Source organism: Neopsephotus bourkii, unplaced genomic scaffold (assembly GCF_033783945.1).
Source record: "Neopsephotus bourkii isolate Nb327-2 ecotype Australia unplaced genomic scaffold, CSIRO-AGI_Nbou_v1 NB_1768, whole genome shotgun sequence".
Lineage (NCBI taxonomy): Eukaryota > Metazoa > Chordata > Aves > Psittaciformes > Psittacidae > Neopsephotus > Neopsephotus bourkii.
Window position 1 is genome coordinate 7587060 of NW_026902242.1, and position 26010 is coordinate 7613069.

Sequence of the window (26010 nt, forward strand, 5' to 3'; positions counted from 1 at the left end):
CTGCTCTCTTCCCTCTCTCAGTTGGATTTACAGGGCAGTTGACTGCTGTCTGTAACCTGCAGTCTGAAGGGAGTCAGACCTGCATTCCAGGGGCTGGGGCTGTGCCATATAGCACTGGAGAAATAGATCTGCAGTGAGGTCTGTGCCTCACGTAAGATCAGTTTCAGGATCACAAGATACCGCGGCTCTCCAGATAAACAAGCACATGGCTTTGGATTTGGGGCTTAGTCCATTTGCAACTATTTCAGTAATTATTTTGTTAAACTCACTAACCTCCTGCAGTTTTAGTAATTTAATATTAATGGAGAGTCTACTTCTGCTCCATCAACTGGCTGTGGCATTTTCTGAGGGAGGTTTAAGACAGTAATAGATAGAAGGAAAATGGCACTTGCCTGGTTGCACTGGAGGTAGCTCAGAGAATGGCTCTGAGCTGACAGAGGGGAGATTTAGATTAATGATTAGGCAGAAGTTCTTCCCTGTGAGGGTGCTGAGGCACTGGCACAGGGTGCCCAGAGAAGCTGTGGCTGCCCCATCCCTGGCAGTGTTCAAGGCCAGGTTGGACACAGGGGCTTGGAGCAACCTGGTCCAGTGGAAGGTGCCCCTGCTTATGGCAGGAGGTTGGATCTGGATGAGCTTTAAGGTCCCTTCCAACCCAAACCAGTCTGGGATTCTGATTCTGTGAACCCTGGGGCTATGTCCCAGCACTGAGGAACAGCACCACCTGCCCCTGGGAGGGGTTATGCAGCTCCCACAGGGAGTTCTCTGCTTCGCTAGTCTCTGGTTTTGTACACTAAGATACTATCCGTCCTTTGGACAGAAACTGTAATTGTGGCTATTTCCTGTGGGAGGTGGGTAGGAATGACAGATGAGAGAGCCCCTGACAGGAAAAGGAAATTACAAGTTTCCTTGAAACTTGATTTCTGCTGTCTCCTGTCTCCACCCGTACCTCACCTCACTGCTGTTAACTGAGGGCACAGCATGGCCCTCATTCCTGCCATTTTTTTCACAAAGCATCATGATTTTTGGTGTCTTCATAAAACTGCTGACACTGAATGGTTTTGGTTTTCAATATGCTTCTAGCCCTTCAGATCGCAACATGAATCTGAAAGGTACAGAGAGCAGGAGGGGAACAAAAACAACTCTTTCAGCAGCTGCAGTTAAAACATCAGAACTTTTGAGGCTCATGATTTAGGAGAGGGAAAGGAGCCAAGTTGTGGTTCTGCTGTTTCATGTTTGTCAGTGAGGGATGGTCTGGCATGTGCTTGCCCAGGGTCCGCAGGTGTGGCTGGGAAGCATCACAGGAGAGACAAGGGTAGAGTTAAGGATTTGTATTTGGAAGTTTGTTTGGACAATGCTTTGTCCAACTCAGTGGATTATTTTTCTCCAGAAAAAAAAATACAAGATTTATTGCTGACATCATGGGGAGAGAATCAGCAACCAACCCCTGAGGGCTACTGATTTTTAGGATGATGCCCAGTAGGAGGAACTAGTTAGCTTCAGCAGCCGCTATTAGTGGTGAAGATACAGAAATGCAGCTCCTCAAATGGAAACCTTCCCTATTCATCTGCCTTCTGTCCCAACTGAAGTACTGCTGCCGAGCTCAAAGGTGCTGTTCTTCACAGAAACCTTTTGAAATAGAATGCTTCTTTTAGAGGGCATCTCTTCATGTCCTCTCAAAAGTTCAGTGGGGTGGGATAGAAGCAGGAGTGCTGCACCCTGCAGAACAATGGCAACATAAAGAAGGAAGGGGGGGCCTTTACAAACAGTTGAGAAGGAAGGACTGTGGGAAAACTCCAGTAAGAAAATGTGGGCTTGACTGGAATTACAGAAGTGAGTTTCAAAGGGTGGAGCAAATTGCAGAAGAGAGAATTTCTTGCTGTCTTCCTGAGGGAAAGACATAGCGGGGACCTGCCTGGGAGCATGGACCTACCCCTGAGCTGCATCTGCCCTGCTCATGTGGCATTGCAGCAGACAGACCCTGCCATACCCCAGAGCCCTCTGGCATTAATGTGCTGAAATTCAGGAGCCTACGTTGTTTTCTCAGCCCAGCATGAGAGAAATACGATTTCTAATACTGTATAAGGCAAAAGGAGACATTTCAGAGAGGAGGAGAGGCTGGAAGGAGTCACTGCTCTCTGCTTGCACAGATTTGTTTTGCACAGTGTTTTCTGTCTTGATTTAATGGTGAGTTGGCTCTTTCCAGCAACGGGGCAAGGGAGGAGGGACGGGAATGTGTTCCCAACCTTCAGCCAAGAGTGTCCCAGAGCGTTCCGGGCGTGACCTCTTCAGTGTTTATTTTCCTTTCTCTACGACTGACCCAGATGCAGGGACCTGAGATTCGTGCCCTCCTGGCCTGTTGAACATTTGCCCCTTCTGGTACAGCATGTGATGGTCCCAGGAATCAGGCTGAGAACAGTACCTGGAACTATTTTTCTCTCTCCAGCACTGTTCTGTCCCTTTGCATTCCAGGAAATCCAACCCCGTGAGAAACATCCTGGGAGAGCACTGCCACCCAGTGGGGATGGAGGCACGGATGCGAGCAGCTAGGGACACCGGACTGCACTTGCGTTCAGCCACAGGGAGAGGAAAAAGTCTTGTAGGCAGAACAGTAAACAACCCCAGAATACAGTGAGAGGGAAACTAGATTTTAGAATCCCAGACTGGTTTGGGTTGGAAGGGACCTTAAAGCTCATCCAGTTCCAACCCACTGCCATAAGCAGGGACACCTTCCACTGGACCAGGTTGCTCCAAGCCCCTGTGTCCAACCTGGCCTTGAACACGGCCAGGGATGGGGTAGCCACAGCTTCTCTGGGCACCCTGTGCCAGCACCTCAGCACCTTCACAGGGAACAACTTCTGCCTAATGTCTAATCTCAGTCTCCCCTCTGTCAGTTTAAAACCATTCCCCTTGTCCTCTCCCTACAGGCCCCAATCCAAAGCCCCTCTCCAGCTTTCTTGTAGCCCCTTTAGGCACTGGGAGCTGCTGTAGGGTTTCCCTGGAGCCTTCACTTCTGGCTGAACCAGCCCAATTCTGCCAGACTGTCAGGTCTGTTTCAGTCTGTTTTATTAGAAAACAGCTACAATGAATGTTCAGTGGCACCAAATTGGTGTTCATTTCTAACAAGGTTTGCAAAGCAAGATGAATGGTTTTGATCACACAGAACTGAAAAACTAACAAAGCATCTTCAAACAAGCAAACAAACAGTTTTTAACTTAATCTAAGGTGCCAACCACTGGAAAAAGCACAGCTTTGGAGGAAACTACATTGCATTTCATTGAAGTTACAAATCTTTCATTCCAAAATCATCTCTTTTTCACTAGTAGGTGCAGCAAATCTAACTTAACACAATAAATAGTTGAACAAACTTCAGGACCAGGCTGAGCCAGTTCAAGCACGTTTCAGGACAGACAGAGCTAGGAAGTAAATTTCCCAGCTACACATCACATTTCTTTGCCCGATTGGAGGTATTGTGTTGGCAGGAGTAAACTACAGCTGGTCCCTTTGTTTTTCTGTGGAGGGGAGGAATGGAGATAATTTAAGGATATACTGTACAGAGGAAACAAGAGCTGAGCACATACACACATACTCCCCAAAGGACCCCAGTGGCACTATTTCCATCCAATGCTACCTGCAGCTATAAACCCATCACCTTTGCAGTCTGTGCCACAGGGACATGGAAGTATTGAGTTCCTTTGCAGTTCTCCTTCGGTCAGACAGAAACTGCCCCAGGCACAATCCTTCGGTGGGTGTAAGACTTCCTGAGGGTAACACTGCCGTGATGAGACACCCCCCGAGGCAGGACACACTCTTCAGTCAGCTTCTGAGTTTCAGGGTCCCAGCACAGCACTGTCGCAATGACTTCGTTCTTTTCATCTCGGCCGCCAGTGATAAACAGCTTGTTGTTGCAAGGAGAAATCCCACAGCTGGCTCTCTCATGGGTGAACTGGGTCACCAGGCACCACGTGTCTTCCTGGGGGCTGTAGGAGTAGAGCGCTTTCATTGCCCCACCTGGAGAGGAAATGGATCATATGGATACAGACGGTTCATATGGAAATGGCTCGTATGGATATCATTCCTGTAAGAGGTTTTAATGAAACCACCCACTTCAGCAAGGCTCCATTCCTGACATGTGTAAGAATTATTTATGCCCTAAAGCTAAAAAAAAAAAGCAAGGTCACAGGATACTGTATTGTTTTGAAAGCCAAATCCTCAGAAGGCCACTTATTGTTCATAAGGCTGTGGAATTTAAGGCCAAAACAAACTGCTGTGGTCATGCAGTGTGAATCACAGTGCACCCAGCCACAGACCTTTCTCATACCTGATGCTTTAGAAAAGTACAGTCTTGTTTAAAAGAGCTTAGACCACCAAATGTGGTAAGCTGTAGAAACGGGCACATGAGTTTTACACTGACTCCTCTAACTCCAATGTCCTTCTGCCTTCGTCTGGCTGTTTCCATACCCCTTCCTCATTTAGGGCGTTGTCAGACTGAAGCAATACTCTTCTTATGGGTATGCTAAGCAGAGAATGATCTTCAGTTTCTCCATGTTTCCCAAATCTGTAGTCATTCTTGAAACCTTTTGTGCACCTTTTCACATTTTGTGGGGTCTTTTTATCTTGAAAAATAGCCAATACCTCAATACTCAAGAAAGGCTGTGGAAATACATTCCCTCCTAAGACTGCCAACAGCCAAGGGGTTCTTATCCTGAAATTTGCAGCGACTGATGTGGCTTCCATAGCAGCTGTATAGAACAGGGTAGGGAAAGCCTTGAAGCTATGGTCTTGTTGATGAGATGTGACAATGCCTGTGATCCTACCTGCCAGCAAAGGAAGCATTTACGTGTTTAGTTATAGTAAAAGCTGCTGGTTTTGGCAGTACTAGCCCAGTACTTGAAGGATGATCAAGTCATTGTAAGGTGACTTAAGTTCTGTTTCCCAACTGGAGCAGACTGAAAACATACACATTGGTAGTTACAGTGATTCACCTGGCAGTAATTCATTGGTCTGGGTAATTTGATTGCTTTGGATGCAGTAACCAAACGTTCATTTATCTTTTAAACTTCAGGTGGGGCTGATTTCTATCCAATTGAACTAGATTTGTCTCTCAGATAGGTAAACAATAGGTTTACTGGTGGATGTTCCTGTCTGAGAGATGCTGAATGAATGTAGCATGAGTATTGTGGCAATTTTTATCAGGATTTGTATCAGCTAGACCATAAGTCATGCCTTCTTTTTCTGCCTGTCATCCTGTACACAAAGGGTGAGGTCAAGCCTGTGCTGGGGAGAAGCACAAGGTATTTACACACATAGAAGGTGCAGGCATCTGTATATATGCACAGACATGCAGGTTGTAAATCTCCTGTCAGAACACCATTTATTATTTGATGGTACTCTGGCTTTATGCCAACCCTCCCTCAGCACAAGACTGATTATACCACAAGTGATAAATCTCCTGCACAAAGGCTGAGAGAGGGAGGGGAAACTTTTCAGAGCTCATGTTTGGAAACAAATGCTCCTCTTTCCTTCTTTCAGTTCTTCCAGTGCCACCTGAAGATGTGTGCAAGCTTCGTCTTTCCTCTACAGTTCAGATCACCACCATTAAACTCTTGTTCTTGCTGATCTTTGCTTCCAGTTCTGGCAAATGACTGAACTAACCCTAAGTGTGATCTAGTAAAGAGGACAGGGTATCAGTCACTCAGTCGCTCTGCTCCCATGACCTACTCCTACTACTCATATCCCTATACAAATCCTTCATGCAGCGGGCTGTGTAATGCCTCTTATGTGACATGATGTAGCCATGAGGTCATACCCTTGCTGCTGCTAACCCACCTTTGGATGTCTTTAAGCAGTCTCTGAGCTTGCTCCAGCTTCCCAAGACACCTACCATGCTAACAGGGAGTTTAACTTGGTGACTCTTCACTACTGTTTATGAATGTGTGGGATTTCCTTCCCCCACTAAGCTCAATGGGAAGAACCAGATGACCATTTGATTCATAGAGTCTGTGGGTAAAACGAGCACACAGAAACAAGACCTCCCATATCTGGAGGGAAGGACCATTAATGCGTCACTTACCCACAACATAAATGTGGTCCTGGAAACTTGCGGCATTGATGCATTTGGCTTCTACTGGCATGGCAGCTTTCAGGCTCCACGTGTTGGTCGCAGGGTCGTAGCACTGAGTCTTGTCTGTTGCCAGCTTCCCATTGGGTCCTCCCCCAATCACATAGAGTTTCTTCTTGTAGCTCGCTGCTGCAAAGGAGCTTACATTGACCATGAGGGGAGCGGCCTGTGTCACCATAAAAAGTCATTAGTAACCTTCTGAAGTAGTTAGACTGACGCCTACATGGTGGGAGCCTACTGAATTTAAAGTGAGCCATCCCTTTAAGATGATCAGCAGGGTTCAGAAGATGACATTTCTATGGGTAAGGGATAAGTATGTTTCTGCTTTTTCTTAAGACTGTAAAGCCCTTAATATGATCTGTTCAAATGCTGTTATTAAAATTACATTATCAACAATTCAAAAGCTATGAAATGCCAGAAACGCCCAAAATCTCTTCTACATACTTACGAACATCGAAAAAAAGAATGTACGAAACTTACTGGTTCTGATCTTTGTACTTGCAGCAGTTGTTGTTAGATTCCTCTGTGTTGCTTTGCATCCCCTAAAAACTAGGGCTTGTATCTCTCATTATGATGCCTAATCTTATTACTTTCATGGATTATTGGCTGCCTAATACCCTCTTCTCATTGCCTGAAGTGGAAATGTTTCTTCTTCCACTCTGTTTACCCTGAAACCTGTACTTTCAATTTAAATGTATAATCTATACACGTATATAATGCACAGGTTGATATATACATTATATAGATACATAGGTATATAGATACGGTATCGGAGCAGTAATTTGCAGCCTGTGCTTTGGCTCGTATACACTATATTCTTACTCACTGATTTATGAACTACTAACTTTAAAAGCCAACTAAGAAAAGGAAAGTTTGGCATTAGATGTCTCCCAGGCAATGTTTGGCAGGCAGTCTGTGACTTTTACTTTATGAACGACATGCATTTCTATAGGAAAAGTAGTTAGGTATTTAGTGGTCTTACAGACCAGAAACACATAAAAGAGTTGTACTTGATCCTGTCTTGTTCAGTTGTATGGTTCACAGCCCTGACATTTTCTGATTAAAATGTTCCAGATGAGTACAGTGTTATGTGATGCAGCACCTTACCTCTGACCAGCAGTTATGAAAGGGATCATATGCTTCCATGCTGTTGATTCTCTGCATGCCATCGAACCCACCAATGACGTAGACTTTGCCACCCAGCACAGCCATTTTATGCCTCCATCGCCCAATATTTAGATACTCAATTTGTATCCATTTGTTGATGGAGGCGTTGTATTTCCAGACATCATGTTTTGTTTCTTTGCCACCTGCAGTGTACATAACACATGTAAATATGATAGCATAGCTTGTATCTACTCAAAATCTCTGTATGTTTACATGCTGAAATGCTCCCTCACAATAGAAAATACATCAGTGGTACTTATTGTTAGCTTCTTCATTCCCTACACAAATGACCCCTTCTGGGCCTGACGAGAAGAGAAATTCTGTGTTTAGTTTATTGAATAGTGAAGGAAACTGACCAATTTATACAACCAAATACTCAGTAAAGATAAATCCCTGTTCCTCACTTTACCAGACCACAACCACTTTCATTTTAATACCAAGTGAATGACCAACCACACACAGCACAGGCATCTGCAGGTGATTTTGGTGCACCAAAAGGGCTTTGCAGAATGCTGCCAAGTGACAAATAAACATGATTTGAACAAGATAGTGGAGGATGCTGCAGGTGCTAGCGCCACATCCCATGAGGACAGGTCTGCACTTGTGAACTGCCAGTTTGTGCAGGTAGACACAGTCAGCTGGATCTACCAGAGCTAGTGGTTTACATGGTAAAACAAAAGACTTAACCTGAACTCTGACCAACAGTAGTCCTGCACATCATGTTAGTTTTACTATTCAACCTTGGGACCATATGTCTGGGCTCTTAAAGTTTGTTCCTTTCCTTCTGTTCTCTTTCTCTGCTGACTTGGATGTGATTCATATTTATAGACTAAAGATTAGAACTGGACCCTGCAAACTTATTCTAGAGCTGACTTGCAAGTGAATCTTTACTGATGCAGAGAGCAGTGTTTTAAACAAGACTTTGGTTTGCATATCATTTTTGGTGTAAATGCAATATGAGTGGATCCAGTTAAGCCTGAAACCACATTTACAGACTGAGTAGTTTATTCCATCATCTGCAGTGTGATTAAGCATTTGCTTCACTGGTGAATATACTGAAAAGAGAATTCATATTCCATTGAGAAAGTGTCTGCCTTCATTTGTATTCTGTACTGCAGCCAGATCACTGCAAACTGATGGAGCTCATCCCTGGGCCAAACAGCAGACTGAATAGGAGAGAATTAGCATGCTAGAAAGAGTCATTTCTAATGATTTTGTGTCGGTATTTTTCACACGTATGTGTTGAATTTTATTTGCACTCAAATAGCTGAGGTGGCTGAGGGGTCTGAATGCAGCATTTGTGGTTACAATGGGGCTGAGAGGCTGCAGGTGTTCCTCATACCCTCCCTTGAAATTTCCCTTTCAGGTGAGCTTGTTCTTTCCTGCACAGGCTGAAACCCTGGTAGGAGCCTGAGCTGGACCAGGAACATCAGGCAGCAGGGAGAGATTTTTGGGAGAACTGGATGCTTGTCTTGTTTCTGTTACATCCCTAGGCCACAGCTCTTTCTAATTAGAGGAAGAAATGCAGCTAAATTAGTAAAAATAACAGAACAGTGAGTGATAATTCATGTCATTTTCAGCTGCACTACAAATGCAGTTTCAAAGCATTGAAACTGGTGGGGGAAATCATGATGTAAAAGCAGTTATAACCTTGTGCAAAGCATTTTCCTATTTCTCAGATGCTAAAAAGAGCAGGGAAGATGCCAAACTCTACCAAGACACTGAGGGAGTGAGCACATGGGAGGCGAGATCAATGTAGGAAAGATACAGGTCAAGTTAGGAAAGAAGCAGGTCACAGTTGCTACAAGAAAGAAAACAAGAGTAGAGGGACACGCAGAAGGAGGCAGATGTTTAATCAGGATTGAGACAGTAATTGGTTTATCTGGAAAGAAATGACTAATGACTTCAGTCCCCTCAGACTCTTATTTATGTGGGAAGGGTGAAAAGGACATTAGGAGAAAGGCTAAGAGGGAATGGGGAGGTGAAATCAATGATATGAAATTAAGCAGAGAAGGAAGAGGAGCTGGCAAGAGCTTCGACTCACCATAGACAGGAAGGTGTTAGCCTGGCCTGAAGGCAGCCTGAATAGACCGTAAAAGAAAAACAGAGAAGAGACACTGGAAAAGATGTCAGAAATGAAATGAAGCAAAAAGCCTGTGACCCTGAAAAAGGGGAAGGGGTAAGAGATTAAAGGCAAATGGAAAAGACACATCTCAACTCCAGCAAAAAGCCTGTGACTTTGAAAAAGAGGAAAGGGTAAGAGATTAAAGGCAAATGGAAAAGAGACCTCTCAACTCAAGGGTGTGCATGTGTGAGGGATGATCCCTACTTGGGATGTTTGACTTAGATTCCCCTCTACAGCTAACTTTTAATAGAGGGTCTGCTGCCAGAGTAAAACGAAACTCCCTATGATGGGCTGAAAGGAAAAACCTCCTTTATTCGTAACTAAGGAAGGAATAATCTAGTTCTTATCCCAGGATAAAGATTTAATAAACTTTAGATTGGAATGAGGTAATAAAAATACTTGGGATTCCCAAAAGAAAGAATGCAACAGAAGATACATGAATAAAGGCAATGGACCACTATTCATACTTCAGCAAAGCATTCACACTTGGCCCTCCTTCCTCCTATCTACTCTCTTGTTTTAAGTCAGCATAGAATCTGGTGGATGATTTTGCAGGGAAGGTATCCTGCCCAAGGAGGCACTGCTCTCTATCATTGTCTTTGACATGACAGGGATTGAAAGCTTGTTGTCACTTTTCCTCTGGAAGGAGCTCATCAAACTTGGTTTTGACAGGCCATCAAAATCAGCTGTCAAACTGACTGTCAATCATGAATTTAACCTTTTTGATTGTCAAAGTAAAAACTGTAGCTGCAGGACCAAACCCCTACATAGAGCTCAACTACAGTTGTGTGGGAAATCCTGCAAATGGGATGTTCAGACCCATGGGGTTTCATCCAGCTTTGAGTGCTAATATTGCCATTAGCAAGTGGGCACTTCCAGAGTCCTGCCTGATGGCTTTTGAAGTGCTCCTTAAAGTGCAGTTTTTAGGTAGCAGCCAAACAGCAGTGACAATTCCCTGCATGTTCTTGACTGATACTTGCAGAATGAGTCAGATTCTTGTAGTCTTTTGCTTATCCATGTGGAGCTGCAAACTGACTTGTTACATGAAGATGCTGGAACGATTATTCTTCATTTTATGTTTGGTAAGCTCAGGGTCACTGAGTGCTTTAGGGTGCCGCACCCAAGTAGCCATGCATATAGATGAATATGGTTTGAAAAGGAATCCTGTGCTGAGACCAAGGCTAGGCAGTATTCAGGCACATCCAGTGCTTCTCTGGAGCCTGTTCAAAGCCAAAGCACTGGGAACACCTCTAGTGCTTAATTCTCCTAAAGCTGCTTTGAGCATCACCTCAATAAAAGCTGGAAGCAATTGTGAGAACCCCTTGCTCTCCTCTTCCACTCCCAAACCCTCGTTCCTTACCCGAAATGTAGACTTCATTTTTTAGGGTAATGCATGCAAACTCCACCCATTTCTTAGTCTCATTCTCCGTCTCCTGCTCTGTGGTTGGTAATTTTGCTACTTCCAGGCGGCTTCGCCTCAAAGGATCCAGGCAAGTCACTTCTGCTACAAACTTCTCATCTTTCGTACAGCCCCCTATGATCATAAACACCTCAGACTGGAACTCGTGCATCCTGGGCTTGGTTCTTTCTGTAATAATCTAAATGCAAGTGAGACAGGGTGAGTACACAGAGCACTTACACCTGCAATTACAGAAAGGTCTGGTGATCTTTCTTCTGATTACTTCCTTTGCGAATCACGACTGGCTTACATCACCTCAGCCAATTATCAAATGTTTTCTAAGTTCAAAGCCTGGAAAGCATCCTAGCAGCATTCAGTAGAGGTTGCTGATCCTTCTTTCAGTAGGATTTCTCCAACACTGGACTCGATTGCTTGTGCCTACCCCTTAGGACCCTTTCAAATCCTTTTGGGAGTTCCAAGGGTAGCACCATAGCTACGAAGGTGGGCAGCAGTGACAAGGCTGGGTGTATGTAAGGCAAGTGAAAAGGACAGGGTTCATTTGGGCTGACAGAGTAAGGGCAAGGTAGGAGGGCCCCAAGATTTGTGTATGGCCTGACAAGTCTGGAGGGCAAGGCTTCAGGTAGCACTAGCAGAAAATAAGCACTCTCATTATTTGTCCTGCAGGGATATGTTGAAGTGTCAAAGCAGTGACAATTCTCAACTGTGGTTTGGGGTTTTGTTTTACTTGTTTCTTTGTTTATAAACCTTATTTTTAAGCCCAAATGAGAAGATTTGCTAAAAGCCAGGCTCTGAAATGTGGTCTGATTTACTGCCTGTTGGCTCAGTTTATCAGGTCTTTGTTTCAGGGACACAGGAATAAGTCAGTTCCTGGGCAGGCATGCACCAGGAGCAAAGAATGCAGGGGGTGCTTGGAAACTTATGTTTTGCTTAGAGCAAATACTTGGAAGCAAGTGAAAACGAGTGCATTAGTGTCCAAATGTATGCTGGCTCTATGCTGAAGGACAGAAGGAATAACCTTCTTTATCTTCCCCCACACCCCATATTGGAAGAAATGCAATGTAAAAGGCATGAGGAGCACATCAAGTTGTTCCTCTCCTTATGCTGTACCACTGGGCATTTGCCAGTTTTCAGACCCCCAAAGTCTGGTGGGAGAGGTCTGCACTTCCCTGCAGAAATTGCAGTTGCCATTGGCTTGCCCCAGAGAAGCAGTCTGTGGACCCACAGGTTAAATGCTGCAGCAGTACCAGCTTGGTTAAAGTTTTACTCCTATTTCTACTTTTAACATGTTTCTATAAATGGGCATAATATATCTGTGTTAACAAATATTATTTACACAGACATTAATCTTGCATTTTTCCTGTGTTTAGCAAATTCTGGGGCAATAAAAAACCCAAAATCTTTGTCCCAGAAGTCACCAGGTTTGAGTTCTGTTTTTAACCCATCTGTCACCATTGCAAGGCGTCAGCCCCTTTGAAGGTGAGTGTCATTGAGTGTTCAGCCCTGAGCAACACTCCCTTTATCTACCCCACATGGACCTGACGGTGCTGCTGAGTGGGGCAAGGCTTCCTCAAGAAGTTCCCACCAGACTGGCCCAGGTCGGTATGTCATGTACTGTCTTACACAGTCACCAGCTCAAAGAGCCCTCGGTCTCTGCCCCCTGCAAGTAACACATCAGTGTTAGTGACGGATGCACCACATGCTCCTGAGACCTCCTGCCTTCCTCTGGCTCTCTGACTGAGGAGGCACATAGGTTTCCTCACGTGCACACATACCTTTGCTTCTGTTGTGAAATGTGACCTCTGGTGGCTCTCCCCTCTACCCCATATTTTGGGCCAGGATATGTGACTGATACCCAACTTTCCAAAGAGGATGGGCATTTGAAGAAGTGTAGACCCACCACAGCCTACCTTGAGCAGGCAGGACAAAACTTGACTGAATGTCAGGGTGAGCCTGTCTCTTTGGGTGCAGGGACCTCTGCAAATGAGGAAGAAAGGCAGACCTCTCCTCTGGGAAGAGACTTGTCTTTTTCAAGAGAGGTTCTCTCTTCCCCCCCACCCCCCCATGCGTAACAGATGGAGATGTTACATATTCAGATTGAAAGAGTCATTACAGATTGTGGTACAGTTTAATGGGAAACTTACTCTTCCTTTCTTAGGCTTGAAATAATAGCTAAGAGGGTGAGGTGTCAGGAGTAACGCTGTTTGCCTTTTTACTAGGATAGTCACCTGGAGTCTTTCACTGTGCATATGAAAGCTTGAGCTCGTATGTTCATAAAGAGGTACACTTTAAAACAACCTTCCAAAAGCTTCTAAACTCTCTAAACCATCAAGATAACTGGTGAGGCCCACCTGGACATCTCAGTAGCACCACTTAGTGAAACTTCAGCGTGAATACCTTTTTCTGCCTCATGGTACTGCTCCTTCCGATGGGATTTTTGAGCTGAAGCATGAGACATTTAGAAAGAGCAGCAACTACCTTCCTATTTTACTCACCTCATTGCCTGACAGATGGTACATTCTTGCTTCCTGGAGCAAAGGAAAGACATCTGGACACTGTCTGATGAGTTGGTCAGCTTCAACCGTCTCTACGAAATACCAGGGGTCCAAGAGGGGCAGGCGGACATTCTCCAGCACACAGGGCAGGAGAGGAAGCCTTTCTGACTCCTTGTAACGAACCCAGTTCATTACGGTTTCGAACACTTGTGCCTCTTCTGTGACATAGAGGTCATCACTCTTCAGTGTGCTGCAGAGGATGTCAGCCGGCAGCTCCAGGAACTCCTCGTAGTTCAGGACCTGGGTGAAGTTCTGGATGATGTAGCTCTGCACTTGCTGCTTCAGGCTGTGCAGGGAGTGTGCATCAGCCAGCCTCAGGATGCCAACACAGTTCTCTGGCTGGAGGGCTTCCGTGAGAAAACTGGCACAAGCATCTACCATGCGAAGGAACTGTGGGCAGAAAAAGCATATACAAGCACAGAGAGGTTATTGGTATGACCATGTCACAGAAGAGTTGGGTCCCAACCAGTCATCTGCACTGCAGCACATGAAATCGGTCATATGAGGGCAGATATCACCCAGAATCTGAAGTTAAAATGGCTTCTTCCCAGAGTTTTATTCTCCCTCTGCACCCATATTATTCATTTTCCTGTCTCTTGCAGGACAGCTGACCTGTGACGTTCATGAATTTTACTTTATTTCACAGAAGTAAAGGTTTTTCTACTATTCCACTTCCCTCCATGAGATCTCAAAGCACTACCAACCATGGAGTTACAAAGCACAGATAAGGCTCCCAGACGTGCGATGTGCTTTCCCTGCTTTATCTTGCCTGTCAGCTTGTATCAGCTAGAAGGGTGTCTGGTTTTGGAGTTGTCCAGCAAGTGTCTGTTGGGGGGAGGCCTTTGGAGGTTTTAGTGACCTTTGTGGTCCTTGTCATCACCACTGGTTGAAACAAACATAGATTTGCATTTTACACACCAGGTCTGCTTAATCAAAGAACTTCCCATGTTTGCAGTGTTCAACAGGTCATTGCAACCGCTCTCATTAATTTCCTTGGCAGAATAGCTGCACCTGAGGATCCCAACTGTGCACATCCTGGACCACGAATATCTGGGAGCATTTGCCATGAACTACGATGTGAGCTGGATTGCTGGTGATTATTCAGGAATTGGGAACCAGTTTGAGGTAGAACTGAGAAATTACAGTGCTTCATCCTTGGCTTTCTGTCCCCTGTGTGTGTATAAGTATTTCATGTTGATTTTGCCACTGAGCAGTGCAAACAGCAACATAGAGACAGATGGGTCAGAACCGATACTGTGCCTTTCCGTCCATGTTTATTTGCATCCTTTTTTCCATCCAGCGTCAGCAAACAAACCATTTTAACTCATTCTGCCCCACTGGGGAAAGTTGCACAACACTGATTTAGGGGCAAGGAGGAAGCGAAACAATTTTGAGGACTATCCTATGTAGATTTCTTTCAGTAATTAGGGTAGAAGTTTCCAGACCCGTCAGTGTCACGTTGACACATTTAGACTGTTTACCAGAGCTGAGTGATCACAGACTGCACACAGACTACCTGGTTCCTGTTTTACATTTAGATGTGGTCAAGGGTTTAGAGAAATGCAACTGCCTGATGATCAAGGGTATGAGAAGGTCTTACAACACGTTACTGCTGTTGTGATATAAATAAGTCAGTGGCACACTGTGGCACCGCAGCAGACCTCAGTGCCTGCCCCAGTCACGGTGCCTGTCCTCTGAGCTAGCACAAGACTAACACTTTGAACCTAACAGCTTATTTCCCAAGGATCTGGAAGCACTTTTCCAATACAGGGCAGCCCTGAGAGCTCAGGCAGGTTAAGCCCTTTAAAAGTTGGCGGTAACGAGATGCAAATCTGGGATTTGCCAAGGTCACTCATTGAGTCACCTACAGGTCCAGGAACAGACCCCAAACCAACGTTCTTGCCCTCCTACAACACTGCCATTGCAGAGTGCTCTCATTATTTACACATGGCTTGCTAAGAGTGATACTCACGAGGTGAGAGCAGAGTTTTCTCCCATGCAGTTCACACTGGTCTAACGGCCACGCAGGCCCCACTGATCACGCTGGGGAGCTGTGTTTGTGGTCAGATGAATGCGGAACTGCAAGGTATGGGTGTGAGAAGCGACTCCCACCAAGGGCTTAACCAGAGAGTTTGGACCACTCAGGAGCGTGTCAAAGCAGGACTTTCCCTGGTTGCTGCTCCCCTTCCCCGTGCTATGCTGTCACCCCAGTGCTCCCTTCATTTAGAGACAAAACTCCCCCAGGCTTCCTGGTCATGCTTCAGTCGGTCCCATGAGAGCAGGTGACTCAGGAGAGCACCCTGATACCCCTGAGCCTCTGCGTCATCTGCTGATTATTCTTTGCAGAGCTCTAAATTTTCTTCCTTCCCTTCTGCAAGTCCCCATCCCAGTGCCATTTCAGGCATTTTAAAAGCCATGTTCCCCAGGAACAGTTTCTCTATTAACTGCTTCCTTCTCCTAGCACCGACTTGAACCTACATTCATACTTGCTAGAGACATCCCCTATGCTTACTTGGCCTCCACTTAGCCTTGTCTCTGAATGATAAAATATATTCATAGGATCATACAATCAACTAGATTGAGAAAGACCTTTAGGACCATCAACCAAACCAATCTCAGTCTTTGCTTGTCCAGTGTTGATTCAACTGTCCAATGTAAGTGCCAGCAGCCCTGCCTCCTGCTATAACTTTGTAAGAAAGGGAAGGGAACAGTGCATCCCAAGGGCACCCCACAGCAGACAGCTGGGCAGAGAAGGGGCACAGCAGCTCTTACAGGGTGGCTTTTTAGGAGCTGGCAGCTTTCTAAGCCTCTGAACCCATCTCTGACCTGGAGCTGCCCAGAAGCCCTTCATGAGCAAATGACATCTTCTTGGTTGGCATGGCTGGCACTGCGCAGGGCTGCAACGGAACTAAGCACTGTCCAGCTGCAGCCACTCTGGCTGTCCTCTGCTGAGTGGCTATAGGATGGTTTTCAGGTAACTGGCAAGGTATTTTCCCTATAGTCCCTGGTTCAGGAAAACACACTGATGGAAAGCACTTTGGAGGTGGCAGAGGGGCTGGATCCGAGGTGGGCACCAGCCTTGCAGGCGTGGTGGCTGAGCAGCTGCCAGCCCAGACAGAGGAGGTGACTGTTGAACTCATGTTGCAACTGTGCTCTAGGTGGAAAAGTATGTGTCTGGGTCACTTCAGGGTGAGGCTTAGCTGTTCAGCAGCTCCCTGTTCCAAACCTGCCTCCCCAGGAGACAGCAGCCTCTGCACGGAGCACACGGTGCCAGAGACTTCTGCTCTCTCTCAATAGCCTTCTACTTCTGCCTACTGTCAGTTTTGGGTGCATTTGGTCAAAACTCATTGGAAGGGGCTAAGAGAAGGCATAATTATACAAAACCTTTTAAAAAACAGTTCCTAAAGTGGAGTATCTATGTTGGAATATCTAGAACTTGGCAAGTTGTTTCTTTTGTGGTACTTTGTCAAGCCTGAGAGATTGAAAAGAGGCACTGCCGAAAATTGCTGCTAGTCAGATAGAGCCGTTCTATTTGGAATGTGGTGTTCTCCCATGTCATTAATTGAAAAGGAACAAATTTCCCAGACAGAAAATGTTACAGTAAATTGCAGAATTAATCTTTCCAGCTGTTGATACATTGAAACGAAACATTTGACCCTTTCAGCTGTTTCTGTTTGTTCATCAGCATAACTACCAGAGACAAGCTGGCAAAACACTAGAAGGTACTAAGTCTTCTTTTACACAAAACACGTTTTCAGCCAAATATCTCACCCGTGTTGTATAATGTGAAGGCTTTAAGGCCTTATAAATCTCGATAGTATCCAAGACGGTTCCTGTAAGACTTGGGATGGCTGCTTTTAGTTGAACGTTCCTGGTTTTCTAGGGTTTTGTAGCTTACTCTTCTTGCTCATGGCACCCTGACAAATGTGTCATTGCTGTAACAGTGTTTGATAGTTTTCTTTAAGCACCAGCTTTGGGAATCAAATTTAATCTTAATTTCAATGACAAATCGGGAAGATAAATGACAAGATGTGAGTTTATACTTTGATGGCTTCAGAAAACAAAACAAAACCATGAGGAATGATCCTAAGGAAATAAGGTTCAGAAGAAAACAAAAACGTCCTGAAAATGAGCCAGAAGTAACCTTTGAGTGCTAACAGTTACTGTTCTGCTTGAAGATGTCCGTCAGTTACTGCATGCTGTCCCCAGGCGATGTGAAAGCAACACCACCTTTTCTGAGTTACCTTGGGGAGCACTTTGTGAATACTTTCCCTTCTCTCTGCACAGCAAGTACCAGCTCCCATTACCCCAAAAGCCACAGGTTCATTTCAGAGCAAAGCCTGGTGTGTAAGTTTCAAGAATCTGAAGCTCCCATTAAACTGCGATGATTATGGAGTGAGGTGTTTCTTGCCCTCTGTAATGAAAAGACTGGACATACATACATACATACAGTGGCACCCGGCAGGTTGTGCTGGTTGCAGACTGTTAGCAATTTGCAGCTTGGTACCAGGGACTGTAATTTGGTAGACCTCACAGGTGATTTACAGGGCACGTGAATACCTCATGGACCAAAGGCTGAGTAACACTGTTTAAGTCTGACTTCCCACAAAGTCCCAGGTCATGACTAAGACCCTTTACATCAAGAACCCTACAAAGGAGGATAGTAACTTTGGCTGGTGAGCCTCCATCTCAAGGCGATAGAGAGGGAGAGACCAAGTCAGCTTCCTGCTCTGGCCAGCCATGCCAGCCACAGTGCACTAACTCTTTTGGCCTGGAGTGTGACCAGCCTTTGCAGGCTGACCTGAACCTTACGGAGCACTGTTCCAGCATCACAACCCTCTGTACCACAGTGTAAATAAGTATGAGGCAAAATGCTTTCAGAACCCATTAAATCAGAGGTTTGCAGTGTGTGAGACAGAGTAAGACATGGTGTTGCCAGAGCAACAAGACTGGATCCATGCATTTGCGTTATCTGTACCTGAAAGAGGCTGGCAGCTTCCAGGACTTTCTGTACATTTTGCTTTGTGATGAGCATCTTGCTGGTGTAGGTGTAGTCTAAGAGTATATTCATGGTTTCTGCATCAACTCCTTTAAGTATGATCTTTTCTTCATATTTCTCTCTTAAATCATTGCAGAACATGGCTCTGAAAATAAAAACGTTTATCTTTTACATATCCCAGCCAGGATGAGGCATTCTGGAAACATTTGGTTATACAGATTTCAACACAGAATTCTCTGATTGCGTCATATTTTATGCAATTATTAGTCCTGCAGCAAAGTAACAAAGCAAATCCTTTTGTCACTTTTGTACCTCTTTACTCATGATTTTCATAAGACATACACACGTGATGGATACCCCAGAGCTGAGCCCTACAGTAGACCTGGAGCTCAATGGCAGCAACAGGCACCTGGAACCATTCCCAAGTGGTGCTCTGTATTGCAGAGCAGTTGTGATGTCTAACCTGCTGGCCTCGTACACTCTGTTTCTAGGCCCAGCTCATTAACCCCAAACCTTCAAGCCGCTGGCATTCTCCATACCTTAACACTTAGCACATGTAACCCTTACCAAGGTCAATACCCCTGTGTTTCCAAGCTGCAGAACGCTGCTTAGGCTGACCCCTGAGGGCTGTACCAGATCCACATGTGTGATAGCCTCACCCCTAAGCTTCCCAGCGTATCTTTGACCCCATTAATACGAGGGATGGGCCAGGGGAGAACGGCTTATGGATTTTTGTCTAATTAAGAGACTGACATTTCCTCTGCCAAAGGTTGGGAGCATCTGCTTGGCTTGTAAAGTTGGTACCTCTTGGCTGGAAAAGTACTTGAATAATCATTAATTGGAACCACTGTTAGACAGAATGCAGTGATTTCATGAAAGTTTATACCACCTCTTCTTTGGTGGGTAATACTGTACTTGAAAGGCAGTTGCCAGCTTGGCACTAGTCAGATATTTTGTGTGGGATAGAAATCAGAAATGTTTCTAAGAGCCATTTAAATACACTTTACATTGTGATAGCTGTGAGGTGAACACACACATCTTAATCTGCATTTCCAGTGCATAGCTTTGAGTATTTCTTTTAATACTTTTGTTCTTATTTAAGAATTTGATTGCTCTCAACTTGTTCACTGCAGAGAGTGAGATTTTGCATCATTTGGAATCTGGCCAAACAGATTAGGATCACGTTGGGTCCACTTGTAACTGCATAGGTGGAAAACATGTGCAGATCTAAAGTGTAATTAGAAGAGCTCTTTATCCTGTGTACCAAACCCTTCTTTATTAGTCATGTACAATGTTGACAGGACAGAGCAACCTGGGAAGTGGCTGGAGGTCCAAAGTCTTAGGCCATGCTTTTCTTGTAAAAGCGGTCCAGAATGAAGCTGTCTGATTGACACATCTTCCTGGAACCAAGATGTAAACAGTTTTGATTGCTAATCAGTTAGGCATGGTGAATGGCAAATGGATGGAAGATACCAGCTGCTTGTTGCTCTTAAGAGCTACTTCTTCCTTGCCTCAGCAGAGACTTCATAGCAAGAGAGAGGCAATATTAGTTATCTCAGTGTAGAAAACTGATATGGATCTCTCCATATCTGTTGGATAAAGAGACCTAACTTTTGAGCAGGAAACTTGGGCACAGAAGTTCCTTGCCAGAAAAGATGTTCAGGTGGAATTCTTATTTTCCCTTCACACATCTCAGCCGATGGAAGGTTTTTGATTCACTTCCCACTGGGAATGGGGTTTCAACCCACAGAGAGGAAGATTTGTACAGAACAGCCCTTTCAATTGCATAGGATTGATAGGTGCCAAATGATTCATCTGAATGAGAAACAGGCCGTTGTAGGATGCAGGTGTTGTCTGCTCTTATTCCTTTTATCTCTTAAACTGGTGACCCCAGTCCTGTATTTAACCATCCCTGTCAGGGAGGTGAGAGCTCTCACTTCAGGCCCGCGAAGCCAGAGATACCATTTATTTGGTGAGAGATCAGTTTGATGGAGATCACTTAGAGATATCCAGCGTTTTACCATCACAAGGCTGCTCAAAAATCAGCCTTGGGGTTCTGGTGGAGGATTTGCACAGGGGTCTTGTCAAAGTGTTTTCACCTACCTGTTTCCTAATCTGTGAACCTGTGTTAGAGCTGCCATCCACTCCTGATCTCACAGGGTCTGGATTTCCGTAACGAGGCTGCAACCTGCAGAAATCAAACATCTAAAGCACTGTGCTCTCCTAGCAGCACTCCTCTCTAGAATGTGGGAGGGCTGAGTAGGACCAGTCCTGTCCAGGAGAGATTACTCCTGTAGTGGCCTTCCTTCTGCTCAGATGGAGAGACCTTATTCCTACCCTGTGTGCCGATGGGAAGGAACACCCTGACATCTCTCAGGATTTATCCGTCTGAGCTTCTTTCCTAGGGATTAAAATGCTGTTTCTCACCATTTCTGGACTTACCCAGAGAGGTGTGTGATTATTTTCTTTGGAACTTTAAATCCTTCAGATGTGGCTACGAATTCTGTTGTCTGTTTCCATGGTTCCTGTCCCTGCGTAATTCTAAACTAAACCTTTGAACCAACATTTGCTCTTAAGAGATGCAGATCTGAAGTGAGAGCCTAGAGCCAACTTTAGATACCTGAAAATGAACAAATTTAGAAAAAAACAGGGAGAGATCTCAATTAAATAAGTGAGGGGTTGCAGTTTGTAAAGCACTTTTCAAGCACTCACCCACACTGGAGTGCCTGTGCTTGGAATTACGAACCTGACTTCAACCAACCATGCTGCAGTTTGAGGATTCTCTGGGAGATACGGCTTCAACCTCTCCCAGCCCCATTCTCCCACTACTTTGGGCAGTGTGGGTGTAAAGAACTTCACCTTGGTCAGCTTTTATCTGTCTGCTTTGTTGCCTTCATCCAGGTAACTGCTTTTATGTCTGGAGATGCAGGGTGTGTCAGAAGTACTCGTTTATCTACTCTCAAGCAGTGCTGAAGGACATAAGAAGGACATGGAACTGCTGGAGCAAGACCAGGCCATGAGGATGATGAGGGCTGGAGCACCTCCTGTATGAAGACAGGATGAGGAAGCTGGGTGTGTGGAGACCTTAGAGCAGCTTCCAGTATCTGAAGGGGGCCTACAAGGGTGCTTGGGAGGGACTCTTCATCAGGGACTGTAGCGATAGGGCAAGGGGTGACGGGTTCAGACTTAAACAGGAGAGATTTAGGTTGGATATAAGGAGGAAGTTCTTCCCTGTGAGGGTGCTGAGGTGTTGGCACAGGGTGCCCAGAGAAGCTGTGGCTGCCCCATCCCTGGCAGTGTTCAAGGCCAGGTTGGACGGGGCTTGGAGCAACCTGCTCTAGTGGAAGGTTTCCCTGCCTGTGGCAGGGGTTTGGAACTGGATGAGCTTTAGGGACCCTTCCAACACACACCAGTCTGGGATTTTAGGACTAGAAGGTGATAACTTTAACTGTGTTAACTGATAGTAAGTTACTGATAGTAAGTGTCAGCTGCTGGCACCCAGCACTCAGGAAGGGGGTTGTGTAACATGCTGTTGCAGAGCAATGAAGCCTATGACTCACAAGGTTCCTCTGCATTGCTCCCATGTACGGGTGTTGGATGCCCTGTAACGGCATGGGAAGTACTCACAGAAACAGTGTGATTTAAGAATTTCTTCTTTCTTTGGGCCCGTGCAGCTTCTGGTGAATTATAGTGAGATGAAACAAGCCGCTTTGTGAGTAGCAGAACTAGAGCAGCTCAGTTCCCTGCAGACTTGTGTCCTCCTTTCCCTCTTCACAGTAACCTCAGCTTCCCCTTCCTGAGCCCTCCATTCTCACTCGTTATTCCTCTCACACACATTTCGCTGCCCCTCTCAGGACATTCAGCTCTGTGCTTTGGCTGGCTCTGGGTGCTGCATGTGTATGTGTTGGCAGCCCAGGACACGGTGCTCCTTACCCAGCTGAGCACCACAGGGTCTCAGTCCTGGCGTCTCTCCTTTGCTTTGCTGCAGATTTCCATCAAGCTTTTAAAGGTCTGAAGAGTTGATTTTGAAGAGTTCAGGATTTTCACCCTCTGCCAAACGTGATGGAAAGTAACCCAAAGAGTCGTGACAAGAGACACTAACAGACAGACAGACAGCGTGATATAATAAATCTCAACTCCTAGAGCAGGTAGGCAGACCCTAGTACATTGCAACTGCCTTGGGACGAGATTCCCTCCATCCAGGTATCCCCCTCCCTTTAAAGGATGTAGCTCAGGGCTCAGTGAAAAAATGGCCAACAGCAGTTATCAGAAAGCTGTCTTGCCTGTCTTAAACTGCTGAAGTCCCTTCTGACCACAACACCTCAGCAGAAAAGGAATTGTTTCCTTCTTTGGTCAAAGTATCCTTATGGCAATTCTGATTGTAATTTGCATCTGCTCTCCTTCCTGCACAGGAGTGCTGGTAAGAAATATTTGGGCATCTCTACTTCTAGTTGCACGTTCTCACATGTGCAGTATATCTCGTCTAGCTTTAGAAGTAATACCTATCTCCATATATTCACAGAGATTATTATGAGATGATAAAAGCAGAGCTTTTCTCCCAGGCACTACCAGCAAAGCTTACTAGACCCCATTGAAATTAGCTTTCTGCTTGTGTCACAAGTGGTCACAGGTTCTTTTTTCTCGTGTTTCCTCTGTAGCTCTTCAGTCATCTGACCACTTTAGCAGTTAAAAAACATCACAGCCATGCAAATGGAGTTGCCTGAATGATCATGGAAGATCTGTGTTGAAAATGATACCGAGTTCCTCTGTCTGCCTAAAATTTTTCTTGCTGGCCAGTAGTCTCAGACCATTGTAATAACTGAATTAAAAACACAAGAAGACAAGATGGAGAGAGTTAAATGGTAAAACTGCCTTGAAGGAGGTATTTCCCATTGCAATTGATTTTCAGAAACCCTAGGAAAGATGGACATTTCCTTCTCTTTCCTCCTCAACAATTTTATGCAATCCATATTTTTACCACAGAATGGCAGTCAGTTTATCAGGTTTCACAAACCCACTCCTATCTCAATTAAAACATTGTGTGATCTGAATGAATTTCTTTGCCTGAACCCCAGATGGACAATACCAGGGGCTACAGATACCTGGTAACAAGACTACTTTCTCACCCACTTGTCTGCGAGCCATTCTGTTTCTTTGCGTGCCTCCAGCGGACGTGCTGAGTTCTGGTATCAGAACTCTAGCAAATCCACAACTTGGCACCTGCCTTATTTAAGCCTCCAACTTTTAAAGAGCTGAAAGATGTAAGGCATTCCAGATTTGCAGAGTTTAGCACCCAGTTTGCGCTCCTTGGAGATCTACAGTTCCGTCCTCAGAAGTAAAGTAAAACCCCAGTCACATTGTTGTGTTTGTTTCTTACATGCCTTACCTGAAATAATTGCTTGCTGCCGCAAGGACCACTCGGTGACAGGAGAATTCCCTGCTGTCCACGCACAGGATGACATCGGTAAGGGAATTTTCAAGCCGAAGGTTCTCCAGGCCATTCTGGAGCACCAGCGAGAGACCTGTATCGTCAAACTTGACCTTTTCGCCACTCGAGACTTCCACCAGGGCCCCCATTTTCGTTGAACACTCATTGTCCAAAGAGATCTCGGGCTCCTCAGAGCTCTTCTCCAGCGTGTCCCCCATTCTCTGGCCAGCACTGTCTCATTCTGTTGGTGCTTCGATCTAAAAATTGCTCCTAAGCTTCAGACGAGTCACACTGCAGAAGTTGGGCGGATTTCCTGTCCAGAGGTCTCTGCTTATCTATAGCTGTCACACACACATAACAGGAAGCCTTGCACTTTCTCATCCTGTTAACACAAACAAAGGCTGGGTTTTTTCAGTGAATTTCAGGCGGTATCAACGTGTTTAGAAAGGACTTAAGATGCCTCTGGATGTGAGATGATTACAAGTGACAGGGAAGGCCTGCTTCCCTCCCTCAAGCGAGTTCCCTGGCTGTTATCTGGATCTGCTGGTTGCAGTGATAGGTGCACCATACAGCTATCAAGGCAGACTGGGCTGCTAGGGAAAAGGGGGTATTATTTTAAATGTCTTTTTCCAGGTATGTGATGATTCATCACTGAGCTGGTTCGGGGTTTGGGTTTGGTCTTTAATACTATGCTCACATATTCAGAAAGCCCTCAAAGTGGCTGTTTCTGTCCCTCATAACATGCTAACTGACAAACACTGAATGGCTTTTCTTTAAGGCAACACTGGTATAACACTCTCCAGCCCATGGAGCGGCATCAGAGTTCTTGCAGCCGATGGTCTTCAGGCTGTCAGGTACAGTGATGTGCTGCATGGATCCACGCCATAAGCTCTGGCTGATAGTGGAAGCTAAAGGAGAGAGCTTAGGGAACAGTGGGGATGCTGCAGGGGTGGACCCTCCAGCAGGACAGGAGCACACAGAGCACAGGGCTGAAGGCTTTACTGTCAGCTGGGACTGAACAGGATCTACTTGGACCTCACCTAGATGGGAAGCTGACCCAAGCTGACTGAGGTAATAACCCACACAGCCTATTGAAAGTAACAGAGTAGATCCCCTGGCTTGCTTAGGAAACTCTCATGCTGTGGAGTTAGAGAAGCACACCCCCTCTCTCCCCTTGAGAGGAACACAGGGCTAGCCTCTAACCTTGGTAGCTTGAGTGCTAACCAACCTTGCCTTTGTGATACTTCTTGGAATCCTCATTTGACCAGTCCTCATGGGTTTGTTGTGTGTTTGGTTTGCTTTTGTCTCCAGCTTGTGTAGCTGAATTCAGTGTTATGGGAAACTTGCCTTACAGAAGGGAGGTGAAAGCAGCACTCAGAGAGAGCCAGGTTTAGAGGGGTTTTGTATAGGATAGGATGATCAAGGGGAAGGAAAGCAAAAATTCCTCCTCCCGCTTTCCTCCACCTCCTTGTAGTGGGTTTTTCCTCAATTTGTGTAGTCTGTTCAGCAGTTTGGCTTCTTCCTTTCCCAGCTGATGCAAATGTGTTCCTGCTGCCTTTTGTGCTAACTTCTGGTAATGAATGCTTCCTTTTTGAAAGCCAGTCCCACCTTTCCACCAAGTACTCCTCCAGGAATGCCATCAGAAAATGAAGGAACCCCCTCAAAAATATCAGGTGTTCTTTTAAAATCACAATATTTTAACCTTATCTTGGGTCAGGTTCTCTTTGTTTATATTGTTACGACTTTTGACCTTGGGGAATTCATCTTATCAGGCTTTTCTCTGGTGGTGAGAAGCTTCATATTTGCTTTGTCTGTTTAAGTGAAAGCTGAGATACAGCAGTGACCACTTGATTGCAGTTACTGCAGTTTTAAACAAAGCATTAATAGTTGTAAAAGCTGAAGTAAGATTATACTGGCTGGGAGTGCTGGGAACGGAAGCCCTGCAGTAACTAGGTCGGTTGGTAGCTGTGGTATTGTCAGCCTGCTACCCATTAACTGCACTGTAGAAAGGACCTCAGTAGCTCAAGCAAGTGTTGACTAGTAGTAGCAGTGATCACTATCTGCAGTCTGTCTCCTTCTGTGCAGTTGCCAATCCATATGATGTGGTTTTAACCCTTTTCCTGCCAAGCACCTCTCCTCCTTTCTTCTTTTGTTGGTCTGTTTTTATCGGGCTGCTTAGTGTTTACAGAATGACTTGCTCA

General features: G+C 45.4%; 2 protein-coding genes across 2 annotated transcripts in view; both read right to left on the reverse strand.

Annotated features, from left to right (window-relative positions):
* Positions 1 to 26010, reverse strand: part of PLEKHB2 (pleckstrin homology domain containing B2) — a 472273-nt gene that overhangs the window by 346870 nt on the left and 99393 nt on the right. The gene's annotated exons all lie outside the window — the stretch shown is intronic.
* Positions 3047 to 24133, reverse strand: KLHL6 (kelch like family member 6). The gene is made up of 7 exons (XM_061378921.1): positions 23768 to 24133; positions 18361 to 18526; positions 13323 to 13772; positions 10771 to 11008; positions 7226 to 7428; positions 6071 to 6284; positions 3047 to 4008 (listed from the first exon to the last, which is right to left on the reverse strand). The coding sequence occupies exons 1-7, from the start codon at positions 24025 to 24027 to the stop codon at positions 3710 to 3712; spliced, it is 1830 nt and encodes a 609-aa protein (XP_061234905.1). The 5' UTR covers positions 24028 to 24133; the 3' UTR covers positions 3047 to 3709.

What these genes read in the sequence shown, in the direction of transcription:
- KLHL6 (XM_061378921.1), bottom strand. Translation starts at nt 24,027, where the DNA reads ATGGGGGACACGCTGGAGAAGAGCTCTGAGGAGCCCGAGATCTCTTTG. An exon ending in AAATGAAGTCTACATTTCGG is followed by an intron (nt 7,429 to 10,770) that starts GTAAGGAACGAG and finishes TGTACACTGCAG; the next exon opens with GTGGCAAAGAAACAAAACAT. An exon ending in GGACCACATTTATGTTGTGG is followed by an intron (nt 4,009 to 6,070) that starts GTAAGTGACGCA and finishes TTTCCTCTCCAG; the next exon opens with GTGGGGCAATGAAAGCGCTC.